The sequence below is a fragment of the Tachyglossus aculeatus genome, chromosome X4 (assembly GCF_015852505.1).
Source record: "Tachyglossus aculeatus isolate mTacAcu1 chromosome X4, mTacAcu1.pri, whole genome shotgun sequence".
Taxonomy (NCBI): domain Eukaryota; kingdom Metazoa; phylum Chordata; class Mammalia; order Monotremata; family Tachyglossidae; genus Tachyglossus; species Tachyglossus aculeatus.
Genome location: NC_052098.1, coordinates 8536963 through 8555231, shown reverse-complemented (window position 1 = coordinate 8555231; position 18269 = coordinate 8536963). Strand labels below are relative to the sequence as shown.

At 43.9% G+C, this 18269-nt stretch overlaps 1 protein-coding gene across 1 annotated transcript in view; it reads left to right on the top strand.

The window, feature by feature from the left end:
- The window catches only part of PCSK5 (proprotein convertase subtilisin/kexin type 5), a 414129-nt gene that overhangs the window by 165579 nt on the left and 230281 nt on the right, over positions 1-18269 (top strand). The window contains exon 8 of the mRNA XM_038769509.1: positions 9895-10107. Within this exon, the coding sequence (XP_038625437.1) occupies positions 9895-10107 (213 nt within the window). The remainder of the gene's footprint in view (positions 1-9894; positions 10108-18269) is intronic.

The following is an 18269-nucleotide window of genomic DNA, read 5'->3' as shown; positions in this document are numbered from 1 at the left end:
CGAGAAGGGAGAGACAGACAACAAAACAAAACAAGTAGACAGGCATCAATAGCATCAAAACATGACAGCAGATGACACACTGGGGCTCATGAGAGACAAATAAGAAAAAAGAACATCAAGGCTTACACATCATTCAGTTTGGCTACTCTTCCCAGAAATTCCTCGTAAATTAGGGAACCGCTTTCTTGGACCAAAGATGCGTGTTTTGCAACTTTTTCAGGGAGTTTGCCCATCACCACCTGGGTCTGGTCAGAGATCTGTTGGCCCATGATGAAATAGCTCAGGTCAAAAATCCAGAGGCAGGTGCGGTTTCAGTCATGTGTCGAGTTTAGTCTAGAAGCCCCACACTCAGGACTCCTACTGGCTGGTTTGATTCCACACCAATTGGAGGTGAACAACATTGCTGTTCTCAGATTCACCCCAGCTTCCCGGCATGGCGGGGCCCGGGCCCGCCGTCTCCCAGCCCTATCAGCGGCCCCGGCCCCATAATTACATTCTACCATTTCCCTTATCTATAATTTCTTATAATGTCTGTCCCCGCATCTAGACTGAAAGCTCCTTGTGGGCACGGATTGTGCCTACCTACTCTGTTGTATTATACTCTGACAAGCACTTAGTACAGTGCCCTGCACACAGTAAGTGTTCCATTGATGGATTGATTAATGTCATGGTTGTAATTTCCCATTAGTCCAATTTCTGCAATTATAATATCCTGAGCTTTAGTGTAGCTGTTGCAGTGAGCCACAGTATGGAACAGAAAAGGAGAGAGATTAGAGAAAATGAGAAGAAACAAATAGTAATTAAACAATAGACAGACTGCTGGGTTTCCTTGGACTATTTTTTTTTCTTTTACCCAAACTGTTGTTGTCTTTGGCCCCATTTAGGACTATGGTACTTAGCATATTTTCGGTATCGGAAGTTAGATTGCGTTATTGTCTGTGAATGCTGAGGTGTCCAGAATACTGTATTGCTGTGTGTTGGTGCACATGGGACTCTTTCCATTGGTAACTGCATCTGATGTCATTTTGGATGCTTTGCTTTTAATCTTCTCTGAGTTGTGCTAAATAACTCTGCTTTATAGGAGTATCAGTAGTAGTAGTAGTGTTAATCAATCGGTGATATTTAACGAGAACTTTCTGTGCTCAGAGCATTGTTCCAAGCACTTGGAAGAGGACAATAAAGTAGACTTGCCTTAAAGGAGCGTACAATCTAGTAATAGTAGTAGTAGTAGTAGTAATGGGGTTTATTGAGCACCTGCTTTTTGTCTAGCATTGTACCAAGAGCGGGGGTGAATACAAAGCAGGTAGATGCTTTGTAGCAGGTAGATACAGTTCCTTTCTGTGGGGTCTGGACTTGTATGATGCATGAAAGACAGGGGGAGACTGTTCAGGGTTTGAGGAGGCTCTGAGTTCATGGATCCTGCCATTTTTGATCTTTGGCTCCTGCCACAGCAGGGTCATGATTTCCTTCATTCTGCTGGCCTCCTATTCAAAAGCGGAAAAAAAAATGGATGCTGTGTACAGCAGAGTGGTGGACTGAGGCCTTGTTTGGAATATCATTTCAAATGCATAACTTAAGTTTTGATTATTTTTTACTTTCCATTCAGACAGTGAATACTCAGGAACTTGAACTAGCCATTAATAATTGATAAGGTACATGAGGTTGTAAGAATTTTATAATTATTCATTAATTATTCTTTACCCTCTTGAGTGAGGAGGGCCATTCATTCATTCAATCATATTTATTAAGCACTTACTGTGTGCAGAGCACTGTACTAAGTGCTTGGGATGTACAAGTCGGCAACGTATAGAGATGGTCCCTACCCAACAACGGGCTCACAGTCTAGAAGGAGGAGACAGACAACCAAACAAAACATGTAGACAGGTGTCAAAATCATCAGGACAAATAGAATTATAGCTATATGCACATCATTAACAAAATAAATAGAATAGTAAATATGTACAAGTAAAATAAATAGAGTAATAAATCTGTACAAATATATACAAGTGCAGTGGGGAGGGGAAGGAGATAGGGTGGGGGGGGTGGGGAGGAGGAGAGGAAAAAAGGGGGCTCAGTCTGGGAGGGCCTCCTGGAGGAGGTCAGCAGGGCTTTGAAGGGAGGAAGAGGGCTAACTTGGCGGTTGTGTGGAGGGAGGGCATTCCAGGCCAGGGGAAGGATGTGGGCCGGGGGTCGACGGCGGGACAGGCGAGAACGAGGCCCAGTGAGGAGGTTAGGGGCAGAGGAGCGGAGGGTGCGGGCTGGGCTGGAGAAGGAGAGAAGGGAGGTGAGGTAGGAGGGGGCGAGGTGATGGACAGCCTTGAAGCCGAGAGTTAGGAGTTTTTGCTTGATGCGTAGGTTGACAGGCAGCCGCTGGAGATTTTGGAGGAGGGGAGTGACATGCCCAGATTACATACTATACATACATACATACAGTACATACTATACTCTCCCAAGTGCTAAGTACAGTACTCGGAACACAGTAAGCACTCAATAAATACTATTAATTGATTGATTTACTCCAGGCAGCACTTAGTAAAGTGCATGGCACAGAGTAAGCCATTAGCACTACTTGTTTTCACCTGAGAAAACTCAGGGACCCCCGTGGGTAAGAATTGACTATAGAGATTCGTGAACTGGAATGTGAGGCATGTGATAGGGAGCTGAAATGTAGGGTCTAACCTGCTTTTATTATTCATTCTCATTCTGTCATATTTATTGAGTGCTTACTGTGTGCAGAGCACCGTACTAAGAGCCTGGAAAGTACAATTCAGCAACAAAGAGAGACAATCCCCGCCCACAATGGGCTCATAGTCTAGAAGGGGGGAGACAGACATCAAAACATGTAAACAGTCATCAGTAGCATTAATATAGATAGAATTAGAGCTATATATTCACATCAGAACAAGTAAAACAGGTATTAATATAAATAAATAGAATTATAGATATGTACATATATACACAAGTGCTGTGGGACAGGGAGGGGAGTTAGAGCAAAGGGAGTGAGTTGGCGCGATGGGGAGGGGAGTGGGAGGAGAGCTGAGGAAAAGGGGGGCTCCATCTGGGAAGGCCTCCTGGAGGAGGTGAGCCTTCAGTATGGCTTTGAAAGGGTGAAGTGAGCTAGTTTGGCAGATTTGAGGAGGGAGGATATTCCAGGCCAGAGGTAAGACGTGGGCCAGGGGTCGAGGCCGGAACAGGCAAGAACGAGGCACAATGAGGAGGTTAGCGGCAGAGGAACAGAGTGTGTGGGCTGGGCTCATAGAAGGAGGGAAGGGAGGTGAGGTTTTATTACATCTTTCTACATGATTTTGGCAATATTGTTAGTTTCTGTTCGAAGCAGCCCATCACAGATTAATGAGCAGGGATCTCCTGTGCTCCACAATCAATCAATCAATTAATCAATGCTATTTATTGAGTACTTACTGTGTGCAGAGCACAGTAGTAAGTGCTTCGGAGAGTACAGTGCAACAGAGTTGGTAGACACGTTCCCTGCCCACAACGAGCTCACAGGCCAAAGGTGAAAGATGAACGTCAGCATTTACCTTTCCTTAAAAGAAAAGGATATATGGAGAGCGCTCAACTTTCCATAGAGAGAATCTTAAAACTTCCTGTTAACTAATAGCCTCAACCTTACTTCTCCACAAATGTGGTTAAGCACTCTGGTCAAATCAGCAAATTGTGTGATTTGGGGTGTGCCCCCAGCAGTAGGAAAAGAAAAGGGTCTACTGTCTCCCCCCTTCTAGACTGTGAGTCTGTTGTTGGGCAGGTATTGTCTCAATTTGTTGCTGAATTGTACTTTCCAAGTGCTTAGTACAGTGCTCTGCACACAGTAAGTACTCAATAAATATGATTGAATGAATAAATTTGAGGGTCCAGAGAGTGGAGGAGAAGAGTTTGGGTCTATTTATTGCCCCATACATTTTTACCCGCTATTACTAAAATTATCAGTAATGGGCATCAGTCATCCTATAAATTTAAGAGCTCCTTGTGGGCAGGGAACGTCTACCATAAGAAGCAGCATGGCTTAGTGGATAGAGCATGGGCCTGAGAGTCAGAAGGACCTACGTTCTAATCTTGGCTGTGCCACATATGTGCTCTGTGACCTTGGGCAAGTCACTTCACTTTTCTTTTCCTCAGTTACCTCATCTGTGAAATGGGGATTAAGAGTGTGAGCCCCATGTGGGACAGGGATTGTGTCCAACCTGATTAAAGTGTATCTACCCCAGCAATTAGAACAGTGCTTGGCACATAGTAAGTGCTTAATAAGTACCATAATAATAACATTATTATTATTACTACTGATGATGTTATAGTGTACTTTTTTATGGTATTTGTTAAGCGCTTACTATGTATCAAACACTGTTCTAAGCACTGGGGTAGGAACATGTTAATTAGGTCAGACACAGTCCCTGCCCCTCTTGGGGCTCACAGTCTAAGTAGGAGGGAGAAGAGGTATCCCCATTTTACAGTTGAGGAAACTGAGGCACAGAGAAGTGAAGTGACTTGCCCAAGGTCACACAGCAAGCAGTTGGCAGAGTCAGGATTGGAACCCAGATCCTTCTGACACCCAGACCTGTGTTATTCCCACTAGGCCACATTGCTTCTCATTGGGGATTTTCGGATTGCTTTATCATTCACCTTTAAAAGGACTCTTAGTTTTAACATGCATCATTAGTCCTTCATGATTCTAAACAAGCTATTATTAAGTGCTGCCTAGATAAGGACGGTATTTTAGAAGCATGGAAAAACAGGTATTGGTATGCAGCATATATGGCCTTAAAGAAGATATTTCACTCGTTTTAATTAACATGAAAATAATTTCAACCAGATTATGGGTTAATTGCCACTCATCAAATTTTATTTTTAAGACCAAGATGGGTTCTATGAGTGATGCCATGGAAGGAAAACTTCTTGGTAAACTTTTCTTTCTTTTTTTTTAATTCTTTTTTTTTTTTAATTTTATAACGCTGCTCTTGAAAATTTGGAACTTAAATCACTTCCAGGACTGCTTCTTTGCTGTTAGTTCAAACCTAGCTTCAGCAGTTGACTGTTCCTGCAAGAAACGCTTCTTGGAAACAAGTTAGTCATAACATCCTCCAGTCTTGAAAGATTGGCAATTTTCTCCTCAACACTGTTTGCTCTTCAATTGAAATAGAGTTGGGGGGGGGCGGGGGGGGGGGGGGGTTGTGGCAATCCCCCGGGGTAGTGAGCTTGTAAGAGCTCCTGACCAGTGAGACATCTTATTCATACAACTGTATAAATACAAAAATAACACTTAGGCTAAATGTAGGAAAACGAAATACGGGAATAGTTAGGCTGCTGAGGTTCGCTGCCCATGCTCCCCTCCCAAAGGGGTCAGTAAAGACAAGTAAGCAGATAAGATAAGTAAGTAAGATAAGTAAGAGAGCCTGGTATGAGCCTGAGAATAGAAGGACCTGGGTTCTAAACCTGACCCTGCCACTTGCCTGCTGTGAAACTTTAGCCAAGTCACTTTGCTTCCCTGGGCCTGTTTCCTCATCTGTAAAATGGGGATATCAATCAATAAATCGTATTTACTTCCCACTTCCAATCGTGGCGGTGTGAGGTTGTCTCTCCTGCCACATGGGAGGTACTGATTAGGCACCACACTGGTCAGACACAGTCCCTGTACCTCAAGAAACTCACAGTCTAAGCAGGAGGGAGAACAGGTATTTCATCCCCATTTTGCAGATGAGGAAAGTGAAGCACAGAGAAGTGAAGTGGCTTGCCTAAAGTCATACAGCAGACAACAGGCAGATCTCGCATTGGAACTCAGGTCCTCTAAGTCCCAGGCTCTTTCCATTAGTCCACACTGCTTTTTTCTAGCCCTCTTGAAGGGTCTACCAGAAACCGTACTGAGCAGGAGAGGAAGGAATATAGTGGCAAAGGAAAAATCATGTCCGAGTGTCTTATGGAGCTGAACGGAGAGAGAAGCAGAGAAGAGGAGTCCCACAGAAGCAAGGTCTGCCAGGGGAGTTCAATACTGGATGGGGACCGGAGAAGAGAGGCAGACAGAGGCCCTTTGAGGAAAGTGCTAGTGTGGGTTTGTGGATTCTGAGAAATGATCTAGAGTAGAAATTCTTGGGGCCAAGACTTCCGCCATCGATGAGGTGCAAGGACAAGCGTCTCGTCTACATAATAGGGGCTACGAATATGGGACTGAGGAAGAGAGCTCCTGGGAATAATTGCAAAACACTTTGCTTGCACCCAAACAGTTCACAAGGTAAATGCTAACAAATAAATCAACGAGGAATGAATTGATCTATCCTGCCAAACCCGAATGTCAGGACATTTGACGTCCAAGAGGGTGTATCTGGACTGAACTAAGAGGCAGACCACCACTGGGAACATTCTCCAAACCATGATTGGCAGACCCAGATTATCACACTACCCAGATGTTGTAAGATGAAAAACTGTAAACCGCTATCTGACCTTCAATCTTTGGACTTGGTAAAAAAAAAAATACTTTTTGGCTATTATGGGGCACAATCACAGGTGTCCCAGAGGAATAAAGACACATTAACCAATAGAGAATAGAAAGAGCAAGCAATATTTGCAATGCTTGACCGGTCAAATGTGTCTCGTGTGTGGATTTCATAATACATTTAACTTGGCATCCTGTTGAGTCGGAGTGTTTTTCCAGCTCAAAATAATTTTTAAATGAGAGATTGCATTTTCTAGGCGTGACCTTTTGTAAACATCAGCCTGGAAAATGTGATAACTTCTTGTGGTATAAAGAAGAATCTTTTGAGATATTCCCCCACCCCAAACGCTCCCTAGTTAAAACTCACATATTGTCATCCAGAAGAATTTCTGAGTATTGTTATTTTATTTCCACATGCATTTAGGTTCTGTTACACTCTGAACAGAGCACACTAATGAAAACCCCCTGTACATCTGGATTAAATAACTCTTTGAATCGTTAATTGTTTCGAATTGACCTATTAGATCTCCAGCAGCTGTCTTTATGGCATTTTCAGTACACAAGTCCCCGCTGTTTAGTTCACAGAGTTTAACTGTAAAGTATATTTATCAAACTCAGTTCTTTTCTTCTGGCTCAGGAAGGCACTAGTTTTACTCAGTCTTGGTTGTGGAGGAAATACAAGCCACCATGGTTTGAGTCTTCCCTCTGGGGCCACCCCCCAAATACAGTTTCCTCCTTTTCAGCTGGATTCATATCTTCAAAGTGATCATAGGACTTCCCTTGTTGGGACTCCATCAATAGTCTTGCTGCCAGATGGGAAGGGCTACTGTCGTGATTCCTGATTTCCCTAATTTCTCTCTCATTGGTCCTTTTGTGAGTGAGAGGCTGGGGAAGAACAGGAAAGGTCGCCAAGGGCACCTTCACATTCACGTAACCATTTTGCAACATATATGGGCTCCAATCACAAGCTGATCATCTGTCCAGAGCATTGAATCTGCCATGTTTGTTGTGCAGTCAACACATTGTTTAGGGGCCTGACTGAGGCAATTTCAAATAAAAGTTGACATTAGCCCAAAGATTCCTCTGGACCACCATGAAAGATATCTAGGAATGTTGCTCTACTAATATTACCTGCATATTATTGGCAGTATTGGTCATGAGAGCTTCTCCTGTGGTGATTATTGTGCATGGGGGTGACCTTCAAACTTGTAACGAGCTCAGATCCATAAGAAAGAAGAACCAGCTCCCTGTTAGATAAGGCTGTTGCCTGGTGTTTCAGCTGTATGCTCCTTGAGAGCAGAAATTATGTCTACCAACTGTACTGTGTTATACTTGGGAAGCAGCATGGCTTAGTGGCAAGAGCACCGGCTTGGGAATCAGGACGTGGTTTCTTATTCCACCTCCGCCACTTATCTGCTGTGTGACCCTGGGCAAGCCACTTAAATTCTCTGTGCCTCAGTTACCTCATCTGTAAAATGGGGTTAAGACTTTGAGCCCCACGTGGGACAATCTGATTACCTTATATCTACCCCAGCACTTAGAGCAGTGCTTGTCACGTAGTAAGCACTTAACAAATACCATAATTACTATTACTGTTACTTAAGTACTTAGTACAGTGTTCTGCACCCAGTAAGCAATCAGTCAAGCAATCATGTTTATTGAGTGCTTACAGGGTGCAGAGCACTGTATTAAGCCTCAATAAATATAATTAATTGATTCTTATTCTTTGAAATCCCTGGGAATATGGCTAGAGGCAAGAACTAAGGTAATGAGCCTATTTCTCTCATTGTTTAGGAAGCCTCCCATGGGTAAAGTTACTGTTGAACTCCAAGGGAGCATTAGGTTGGAGCAAATAATCCCTATCCTGGGACTAGCTATGAACTATGTTCCTATTATTCTAGGCGTAGCTTTTTTCAATCTTTCCTTTTCTTCCCATTAATAATTAAACAAGGTCCCGAGGGCCTAGCAGCAGCCTGGGGCTCTCAAGATCCCTCCTCTCCCATGAAGTCTCCCAAGGAAAGATATTTGACTGTGTACCCCATAAGCACTTTGATACTTATCCCTGCCACATAATATTTATGTGCAGGGAAGCAGTGTGGCCTAATGGAAAGAGTATGGGCTAGGCAGTTAGAGGACCTGGGTTCTAATCCCACCTCTGCCACCTGCTTCCTGTGTGACCTTGAGTAAGTGACTTAACTTCTCTGAGTCTTAGTTTCCTCAGCTGTAAAATGGGGTTTGAAAGTCTGTTCTACCTCCTACTTAATAATAATAATAATAATGGCATTTGTTAAGTTCTTACTATGTGCAAAACACTGTTCTAAGCGCTGGGGGATACAAGGTGATCAGGTTGTCCCATGTGGGGCTCACAATTTTAATCCCCATTTTACAGATGAGGTCACTGAGGCTCAGAGAAGTTAAGTGACTTGCCCAAGGTCACACAGCAAACATGTGGCAGAGCTGGGATTTGAACCCATGACCTCTGTCTCCCAAGCCCAGGCTCTTTCCACTGAGCCATGCTGCTTCTGACTGCGAGCCACCTGTGGGACAGGGACTGTGTCCAATCTGATTATCTTTTATCTTCTCCAATGCTTAATACAATACTTGGCTCATAGTAGGCACTTAACATATAAAATAATAATGATAATAATACCCTTATACTCTACTATTTCCCCTATCTGTAATTTATTGTAATGCCTGTCTTCCCTGTAGACCTTAAGCTCCTCATGGGCTGAGAATGTGTTTACCAATTCTATCATATTGTACTCTCCCCAGTGCTTAATACAATGCTCTGTACACAGTAAGCGCATGATAAATCCCGTTGATTGATTGGTTGAATTGCTTTGTGCCTTGTCCAAGGTTAACAATGCAGCCTTGAGCTACCTCTTAGGGTGGTATGGAATTGTTGAGCCAGATTCTTCTATGATATCATCTAGGGTGCTAGGATTACTTAGTGTAAATTATAGCTTGGGTAATGACTCCCTGGTGGGCTGAAAGACTTGTGGCAGTTTTCTGAAGCATTTAAGGAGCTTAGGCCAAGGGAGAATCCAGCACACCAAGAAAAGCTTTTTTGAACTTATTAATAATTGTATTTATTAAACACTTATGTCAGCACACTGTGGGCTAAGTGCTGGGGTTGGCACAGTCCTTGTCTCACATGGGGCTCACAATCTAAGAGGTGGAAATAGCAGGCATCTTATCCCATTTTACAGGCTCAGAGTGGTTAAGTGACTTGCCCAAGGTCACACAGTAGGTAAGTGGCAGAGCCGGGACTAGAACCCAGGTCTCTTGACTCCAAGTCCTATGCTCTTTCCATTTAGCCGTGCTGCCTCTCTATCCTAGCACTATGAAACAATAATGCGCATTTCTCTTCTGATGTTCTAATTTTGCAGTGACTATTATCTGACCTCTCCAATGCATTACCTGAGACGTTTAACCAATTCTTCATTGTTTAACAGGGAAGAAGAGGTCTTGGTTCTGTTTTTGTTTGGGCATCTGGAAATGGTGGAAGGAGCAGAGACCATTGCTCATGCGATGGCTACACGAATAGCATCTACACCATCTCTATAAGCAGCACAGCTGAAAGTGGCAAGAAACCTTGGTACCTGGAAGAGTGTTCATCCACACTGGCCACGACTTACAGCAGCGGTGAATCCTATGACAAGAAAATAGTATGTCTTTTTATTGGCTGTAATGTTCGGGGGTTTGGAGTTTGTGTGGACATTGGGTTTGGGGAGATGATAAGGGAACCAGCAAAAAAGATGTACACATGAACACAGACATTCTTATCTCTTCTCGTTGCAGATTCAAGGTGTGTTTTTGAGCAAGTCACTTAAACTTTATTTAAATCTAACACACCGGTTCCTCCAATTCTTGTCAGACTAGAATTACCCACCCATCAGTCAATCAAGCGATCAATCACTGGTATTTATTGAGTGCTCACTGCGTGCAGAGCAATGTACTAAGCACTTGGGAGAGTACAATACAAAAGAATTGGTAAATACATTCCCTGCCCACTAGGATCTTACAGTCTAGAAGAGGAGACAGATATTAAAATAAATTATGAATATATACGTACGTGCTCTGGGAGTGAGGGTGAGGTGAATATCAAGTATTTAAAGGTTTCACATCCAAGTGCAAGGACATGGTAGAAGGGAAGGGGAGGAGGAGAAATGAGAACTTAGTTTGGGAAGACCTCTTGGAGAAGATGTGATTTTAATAAGGTTTTGAAGGTGGATCTGTCTTATATGAATGGAGAGGGAGTTCCAGGCCAGCAGAAGGATGTGGGCAAGGGGTCGGTGGTGAGATAGACGAGATCGAGGTACAGTGAGTAGGTTTGCATTAGAGGAGTGAAGTGTGCGAGTTGGGTTGTAATAGGAAATCAACAAAGTAAAATAGGAAGGGTCACAATGATTGAGTGCTTTAAAGCCAAGTGTAAGGAGTTACTGTCTGATGCTGAGGTGGATGGGCAAACGCTGGAGGTTCTTCAGGAGTGGGGAGATGTGGACTGAATGTATTTTTAGAAAAATGATCCGGGCAGCAGAGTGAAGTAAGGACTGGAATGGGGAGAGGTCAGTGAGGAGATTGATGCAGTAGTTAAGGCAGGATAAGTGCTTGGATCCGTGTAGTAGCAGTTTACATGGAGAGGAAAGGGCAGATTTTAGCAATGTTGTGAACATAGAACTGACAGGGTTTGGTGGCAGATTGAGCATGTGGGTTAAATGAGAGATGAGTCAAGGATATGCCAAAGTTATAGGCGTGAGGGAAAGAGAGGATAGTGACTTCAATCTATGACCTTTGGGCATTGATATTCTCCCCACACCCAACCCCACCACACTTATGTACATATTTTTAAATTATATATTATAAATTACTTATTCATATTAATGTCTGTCTCCCCTTCTAGACTAAGCTCATCATGGGCAGGAACATGTCTCCTAATTCTGTTGTATTGTACTCTCCCAAGCACTTAGTGCAGTGCTCTGCACTTAGTAAGCACTCAGTAAATATGATTGACTGATTGGTATTTTCTTCAGTGATGGGAAACAAAGCGTTAGGACAGGGTTTGGGTGGGAAGATGAGGAGTTATGTTTTGGAGATGTGAAGTTTGAGGTGGCAGTGGGACAGCCAAGTAGAGATGTCCTAACACGATTGAATGAATGAATGAATGAATGAAGAATGAAGGAATGAAAGACAGGCAGAAATACAAGACTGCAGAGAGGATAGAGAGGTCAGGGATGATGAGGTAGATTTGGGAATCGTTTGTTGTGAAGAAGGTAGTTGAACCATAGGAATGAATGAGTTCTTCAGAGAGTGAGTGAAGATGGGGAATAGAAAGGGACCCAAAACTGAGTTTTGAGGGAGTCCCACAGTTGGGGGAGGAGGGGAGAGACAGAGGAGTCTGCAAAAGAGACTGAAAAGGATCAGTCAGAGAGATAGGAGGAGAACCAGGAGAGGACATTGTCAGTGAAACTAAGGTTGGGTAATGTTTCCAGGAGAAGGAGGTGATCCACAGTGTTGAAAGCAACTGAGAGGTCGAGGAGGATTAGAATGGAATAGAAGCCATTGGATTTGGCAAGAAAGAGGTCATTGGTAACCTTAGAGAGGACCGTTTCCATACAATGAAGGGGGTGGAAGCCAGGTTGGAGGAGATCGAGGAGAGATTTGGAGACAAGGAAATGGAGGCAGCAAGTGTAGAAAATTCACTTGGGAGTTGGGACAGGATTGACAGGAGGGAAACGGGGTGGTACTGGATGGAGCCGTGGGGTCAACTTCTGCAACAAGAGTTGAATATGATGTTTGTACAGCAATCTCTGTTTTCTAATACAGCAGATCCATTGGTGCCCAGCAGCGGAAGCATGATCTCCCAACCCATCCTTGGCTTACTGTGATTGCCCCTGATTCTTCTTCTGAAGGGCTTTCTTGATGCTGATCCCTCAGCATCCCTCAGCTGATGCTTTGTGTTCTTCAGCCTTTTCACTCCTCCCGTTCTCTTGCTTACAGCTCATTGTCAAATAAATTGGCTGGTATACAGTTCATCTTGCTGTGGGGACTTCCATCTGTGTTACTACCAACTCTACTGTATTATACTTTTCCAAGCACTCAGTAATACTAGTGATTGTACTCATTAAGTGCTTACTATGTGCCAAGCATTGTACTAAGCACTGGGGGTAGATGTAAGATAATCAGGTTGGACCCAGTCCCTGTCCCATATAGGGCTTACTAAGTACAATGTTTTGCACATAGTAAGTGCTCAATAAATGAAATTGATTGATTGATTACTGACACTTTTCAGTATTCAATCTCTTTCCCCCATTCCTTGCAATGTCATTTGGATCCTGTGCCCTTCTTCCCCTGATGCTGACCGGCTCTCTTGTGGGTCAAGCCATTTGCATGTTGCTGAATCTCCGGGTAACTGAGAAACAAATAGAACAAACTCAGCCCCAACCCACCTTTCCTCCTCACCCCTAGTCCAGCGTAGTCAATATGGCATCACCTGAATTCTGATTCCTCAATCAATCTCTTTTGGGATTACTACACCTAAAGTCATTTTTGCAATTTTTCTGTTCGTGCTAACGCCCTCATGTGCCAATGCTATGTCCATCTTCTCCAAATCCTATGTCTCTAAGGCCAGCAGACAGAAGTATGTTATACAGAAAGAACATTCAGAGTTCACCCACAAACACATATCACATGAAACCAAGTATTCATTCAATCTTATATATTGAGCACTTACTGTGTGTAGAGAAGTAGAAGTAGAAGTTCTGCTGATCCCTGGCCTTTCCCACATCATCTGATTTGGAAGGTTCCAACACTTTGGTCACCATCACCAGTATTTGAGTGCCCACTGTAGGCAGAGCACTGTGCTAAGCAAGGTGGAGTAACTCTAAAGAGAAAATAGGTTGTAATTACTGTAAGCAGTTTGGCATTTATTTATCAATGGGGTTTTTTTAATGGTATGTGTTCAGCAGTTACTACGTGCCAGGCACTGTACTAAGTAAGGACCAGGTAGATACAACGTAATCAGGTTGGACACAGTCCATATCCCACATGGGGCTCCCAGTCAATCAATCAATCAATCAATCAATCGTATTTATTGAGCGCTTACTGTGTGCAGAGCACTGTACTAAGCACTTGGGAAGTACAAGTTGGCATCATATAGAGACAGTCCCTACCCAACAGTGGGCTCACAGTCTAGAAGGGGGCGACAGAGAACAAAACCAAACATACTAGCAAAATAAAATAAATAGAATAGATATGTACAAGTAAGATAAATAAATAAAGTAATAAATATGTACAAACATATATACATATATACAGGTGCTGTGGGGAAGGGAAGGAGTAAGATGGGGGGATGGAGAGGGGGACGAGGGGGAGAGGAAGGAAGGGGCTCAGTCTGGGAAGGCCTCCTGGAGGAGGTGAGCTCTCAGTAGGGCCTTGAAGGGAGGAAGAGAGCTAGCTTGGCAGATGGGCAGAGGGAGGGCATTCCAGGCCCGGGGGATGACGTGGGCTGGGGGGTCGATGGCGGGACAGGCGAGAACGAGGCACGGTGAGGAGATTAGCGGCAGAGGAGCGGAGGGTGCGGGGTGGGCTGTAGAAGAAGAGAAGGGAGGTGAGGTAGGAGGGGGCGAGGTGATGGAGAGCCTTGAAGCCGAGGGTGAGGAGTTTCTGCCTGATGCGCAGATTGATTGGTAGCCACTGGAGATTTTTGAGGAGGGGAGTAACATGGCCAGAGTGTTTCTGGGCAAAGACAATCCGGGCAGCAGCATGAAGTATGGATTGAAGTGGGGAGAGACACGAGGATGGGAGATCAGAGAGAAGGCTGATGCAGTCTTAATCCCCATTGTACAGGTGAGGTAACTGAGGCACAGAGAAGTGAAGCGACTTGCCCAAGGTCACACGGCAGACAAATGGTGGTGTCAGGATTAGAACCCAGGTCCTTCTGACACCCAGGCCTCTGCTCTATCCACTAAACTACACTGCTTCTCAGCAAATGTGGTGTAACCTAAAAAATCCCATCTTCAGGCTGCTCTTTAGTAACTTTATAATCGATTAATAGATTTTATGCCTTCTTTTCATTGCCAGTATTGCTACTACTGATAATTATGATATTTAGTAAGTGCTTACTATGTGGTAAACACTGAGGTAGATACAGGGTTCTGAGATAAGACACAGTCCCTGCCCCACGTGGGGCTCCCAGTCTCTCTTATTTTCATTTTACAGATGAGGACGCTGAGACTCAGAGAGGTTAAGTGACTTGCCCAAGGACACACAATAAGCCAGTGATGGAGCTGGGACTCAAGCCTGGATCTCCTCACTCTTTTCACTAGAGCACCCTACCTCCCAACAGGGATTGTGAGTTATTTTAATCAACAACGGGTCAGAGTAAAAGCACACATGAGGAGGCATTGTATTCTTGGTTTGGGTTATTTATTAAGATGAAATCTCACTCTCATTCTAGGGCAGGGACCTGTTTGCACACTATTTCCCACCCTGTGATGCTCATTTCATGGAGAATATTACTATTCTATTTATTTTATTTTGTTCATATGTGTTGTTTTGTTGTCTGTTTCCCCCTTCTAGACTGTGAGCCTGGTATTGGGTAGGGACCACCTCTATATGTTACCAACTTGTACTTCCCAAGCGCTTAGTACAGTGCTTTGCACACAGTAAGCGCTCAATAAATATGATTGAATGAATGAATGAATGAATGAGAATAGAGCATTTCTCCCGGCACAGCAACCATACAGTTTGAGCTGGTGTCAGCTGCTAAGATATTCTCCCCTCCAGTCATGTGTAGAGGAAAGAGAAGCAGGGAAAGGATGGGGATCATATACGCCAGGATAGTTGACAGTGGAGTGGAAGTCATCACAATATTTGTGTTGGGCAAGGATCTGCAATACATGTACCCTTTAAGACCCAGCTATGAGGTTACTCCATTTTCCTTTTTGGCCGAGTCAGCAAGGAGTGCCATTTGTATTTTATGTTGACTTGATCGGCCTGGTTACAATGTCCTGGGAGGCCAGCCAGTTATTTCTGTGTGTTAGCTATTTTCAGTATTCTGCTTTTTGGGGTGGTTTTTGGTTAGGTTGTGTGTTTTATTTTTTGTTTGTTTTTGTTCTGACGTAACTTTTCATTCCGATAATTTTTCTGTGCTCTCTTTGCCCTCGCTCCACAGAAACGTTATCTCTGTTTCTGGTGTGTTTTCCCCATTCTGTTTGATAAAGAGCAAGGCAAAGTCATTAGGTTTCCCAGCAACATTCTCTCTTCTATGATGAAATGCTCTCTCTCCTCCATCCCTGACCCCTTCTTATATTAACAAAAACTTTTATTTATGTTTGCCTTGTGTTCAGTCTTTCTTTTCTCTTTCAATAGTAATTCCCCTCAGGGCTTCAAATTTCCGAGGGTGGTGTAGCTTTATGGATTAAATTCTGGAAGTCCAAAGCTCTAGATTCTTCTTTCAATACTGTTGCAGGGCCTCTAGTTTACCTAAGCCTCCCAAGTAAAATGGGCTATCCAGACCGATGGACTACTTACTGTCAGTATGGGTAAGGTAGCCATTTGGAGACGTTTAGCGTTACTGGACATCAGTTGTCATTTAGAAAGGCAGCTTGATCTAGTGGAAAGATCACAGGTCTGGGAGTCAGGAGTCTGGGTTCTAGTCTCAGCTCTGCCACTTGGATGCTGTGTGACCTTGGCCAAATCACTTAACTTCTCTGAACCTCTGTAAAATGGGATTTAATACCTGTTCTCCCATTTTTAATGGTATTTGTTAAGCACTTACTATGTGTCAAATACCGTTCTAAGCACTGGGGTAGATACAAGTGAATTAGGTTGGACACAGTCCCTGTCCCACATGGGGCTCACAGTCTATGTAGTTCCTTCCCCTAGACTGTGAGCCCCATGTAGGGCAGGGACTGTGTCCAACCTAATTCACTTGTATCTACCCCAGTACTTAGAACTTTATTTGACACATAGTAAGATGCCGCTTCAAGACAAAAACTCGTTACCCTCGGCTTCAAGGCTCTCCATCACCTCACCCCCTCCTACCTCACCTCCCCTCTCTCCTTCTACAGCCCAGCCCGCACCCTCCACTCCTCTGCCGCTAATCTCCTCACTGTGCCTCGTTCTCGCCTGTCCCGCCGTCGACCTCCGGCCCACGTCATCCCCCTGGCCTGGAATGCCTTCCCTCCGCACATCCGCCAAGCTAGCTCTCTTCCTCCCTTCAAGGCCCTACTGAGAGCTCACCTCCTCCAGGAGGCCTTCCCAGACTGAGCCCCCTCCTTCCTCTACCCCTCCTCCCCCTCCCCATCCCCCCGCCTTACCTCCTTCCCCTCCCCACAGCACCTGTATATATGTATATATGTTTGTATGTATTTATTACTCTATTTATTTATTTATTTTATTTGTGCATATTTATTCTATTTATTTTATTTTGTTAATATGTTTTGTTTTGTTGTCTGTCTCCCCCTTCTAGACTGTGAGCCCGCTATTGGGTAGGGACTGTCTCTATATGTTGCCAACTTGTACTTCCCAAGTACTTAGTACAGTGCTTTGCACACAGTAAGCGCTCAATAAATACGATTGAATGAATGAATGAAGACTTGAATCTCCACAGATTTCATCTTTTTTCTGTGGTAGAGATGTAGCCCCTTTTGGTTTCTGGGGTTCTTTTGGTATTTGTTGAGTGCTTACTATGTGCCAGGCTCTGTACTAAGTTCTGGGGTAGACACAAACTATTCAGGTTGGACACAGTCCATGTCCCATGTGGGCCTCACAATCTTAATCCCCATTTTGCAACTGAAGTCACTGAGGCCCAGAGAAGCTAAGTGACTTGCCCAAGGTCACACAAAAGACATGTGGCAGAGCCAGGATTAGAACCCATGTCCTCTGATTCCCAGGCCCATGTTCCACTAGGCCATGGGAATTAGTTCTTCTCATGTATCCTTTGTTCTTTCTCCTTGTAACCAGAAGGGTTTTCTCAGTTCTTTACCTTGCCCCCCAAGGCTCTCTTTTCCTGGCAAATATGTTCAGGTTCTAGGGAAGGAGAACAGGATCCTTTGCATCTTTCTTAGTCCCATTAAAAAGCCCAACTTCTTATTTTTTCACCACCTGCCCATGGCACAATCCTTCTAATAACCAACAGTGTTTGCCTTCTAAATAAAAATCATAAACCTATTATGATCTATTTGTCCTTGTGGTCAGTGTGGTTCCTCCAACAGCTTCCACAAGAAAGTGAAATATTGCATCCTCGGGGCAGGAATTGTCATCCCCTTTAAATTGCAGTGTACTCCAAGGTAGTTCAGGGTGGAGTTTGATATTAGAGCAACCCAGGTCCGTTCTGGCGTGCAGACATACCAGGACTATATGTGTTCCTGCAAGATGGAAAGGGGTAGGCACTCTCAGAGTGAGTCCATTTTAGAACTAGTCTGTATGCCAGATTGCATAAATCAGGAAATAAAATTTGGGGGAGTCACCTAGATGGTGTCTCTGGCTACAGCTGATGGGCCTATGACCTAACCGTGCTGCTTTAAACTGAGGCCATGAAGTGTGCTCATTCTTTAACTCATCCCCCAGGTGCCTAATTTAATTCTGTATGCCAAGAAAGCACTTAAACTATTTTGTGGAATGACTGACTGCAAAGGTGTCTCATGTCTAGGGTGACTAGACAGCCTTTCTTTTGTTTTTTTCTGTCATTTAGCATTTTTCCTGAGTCCCCTTAAATTTTTTTCTAGAACAGCAACCTAATTTTTCCTCCTGTTCATTCGACAACCTCTTCCTACTAATTAGGCCCAGACTCTATCAGTTGATTGAGAAAAGTCTATTAAGCCTC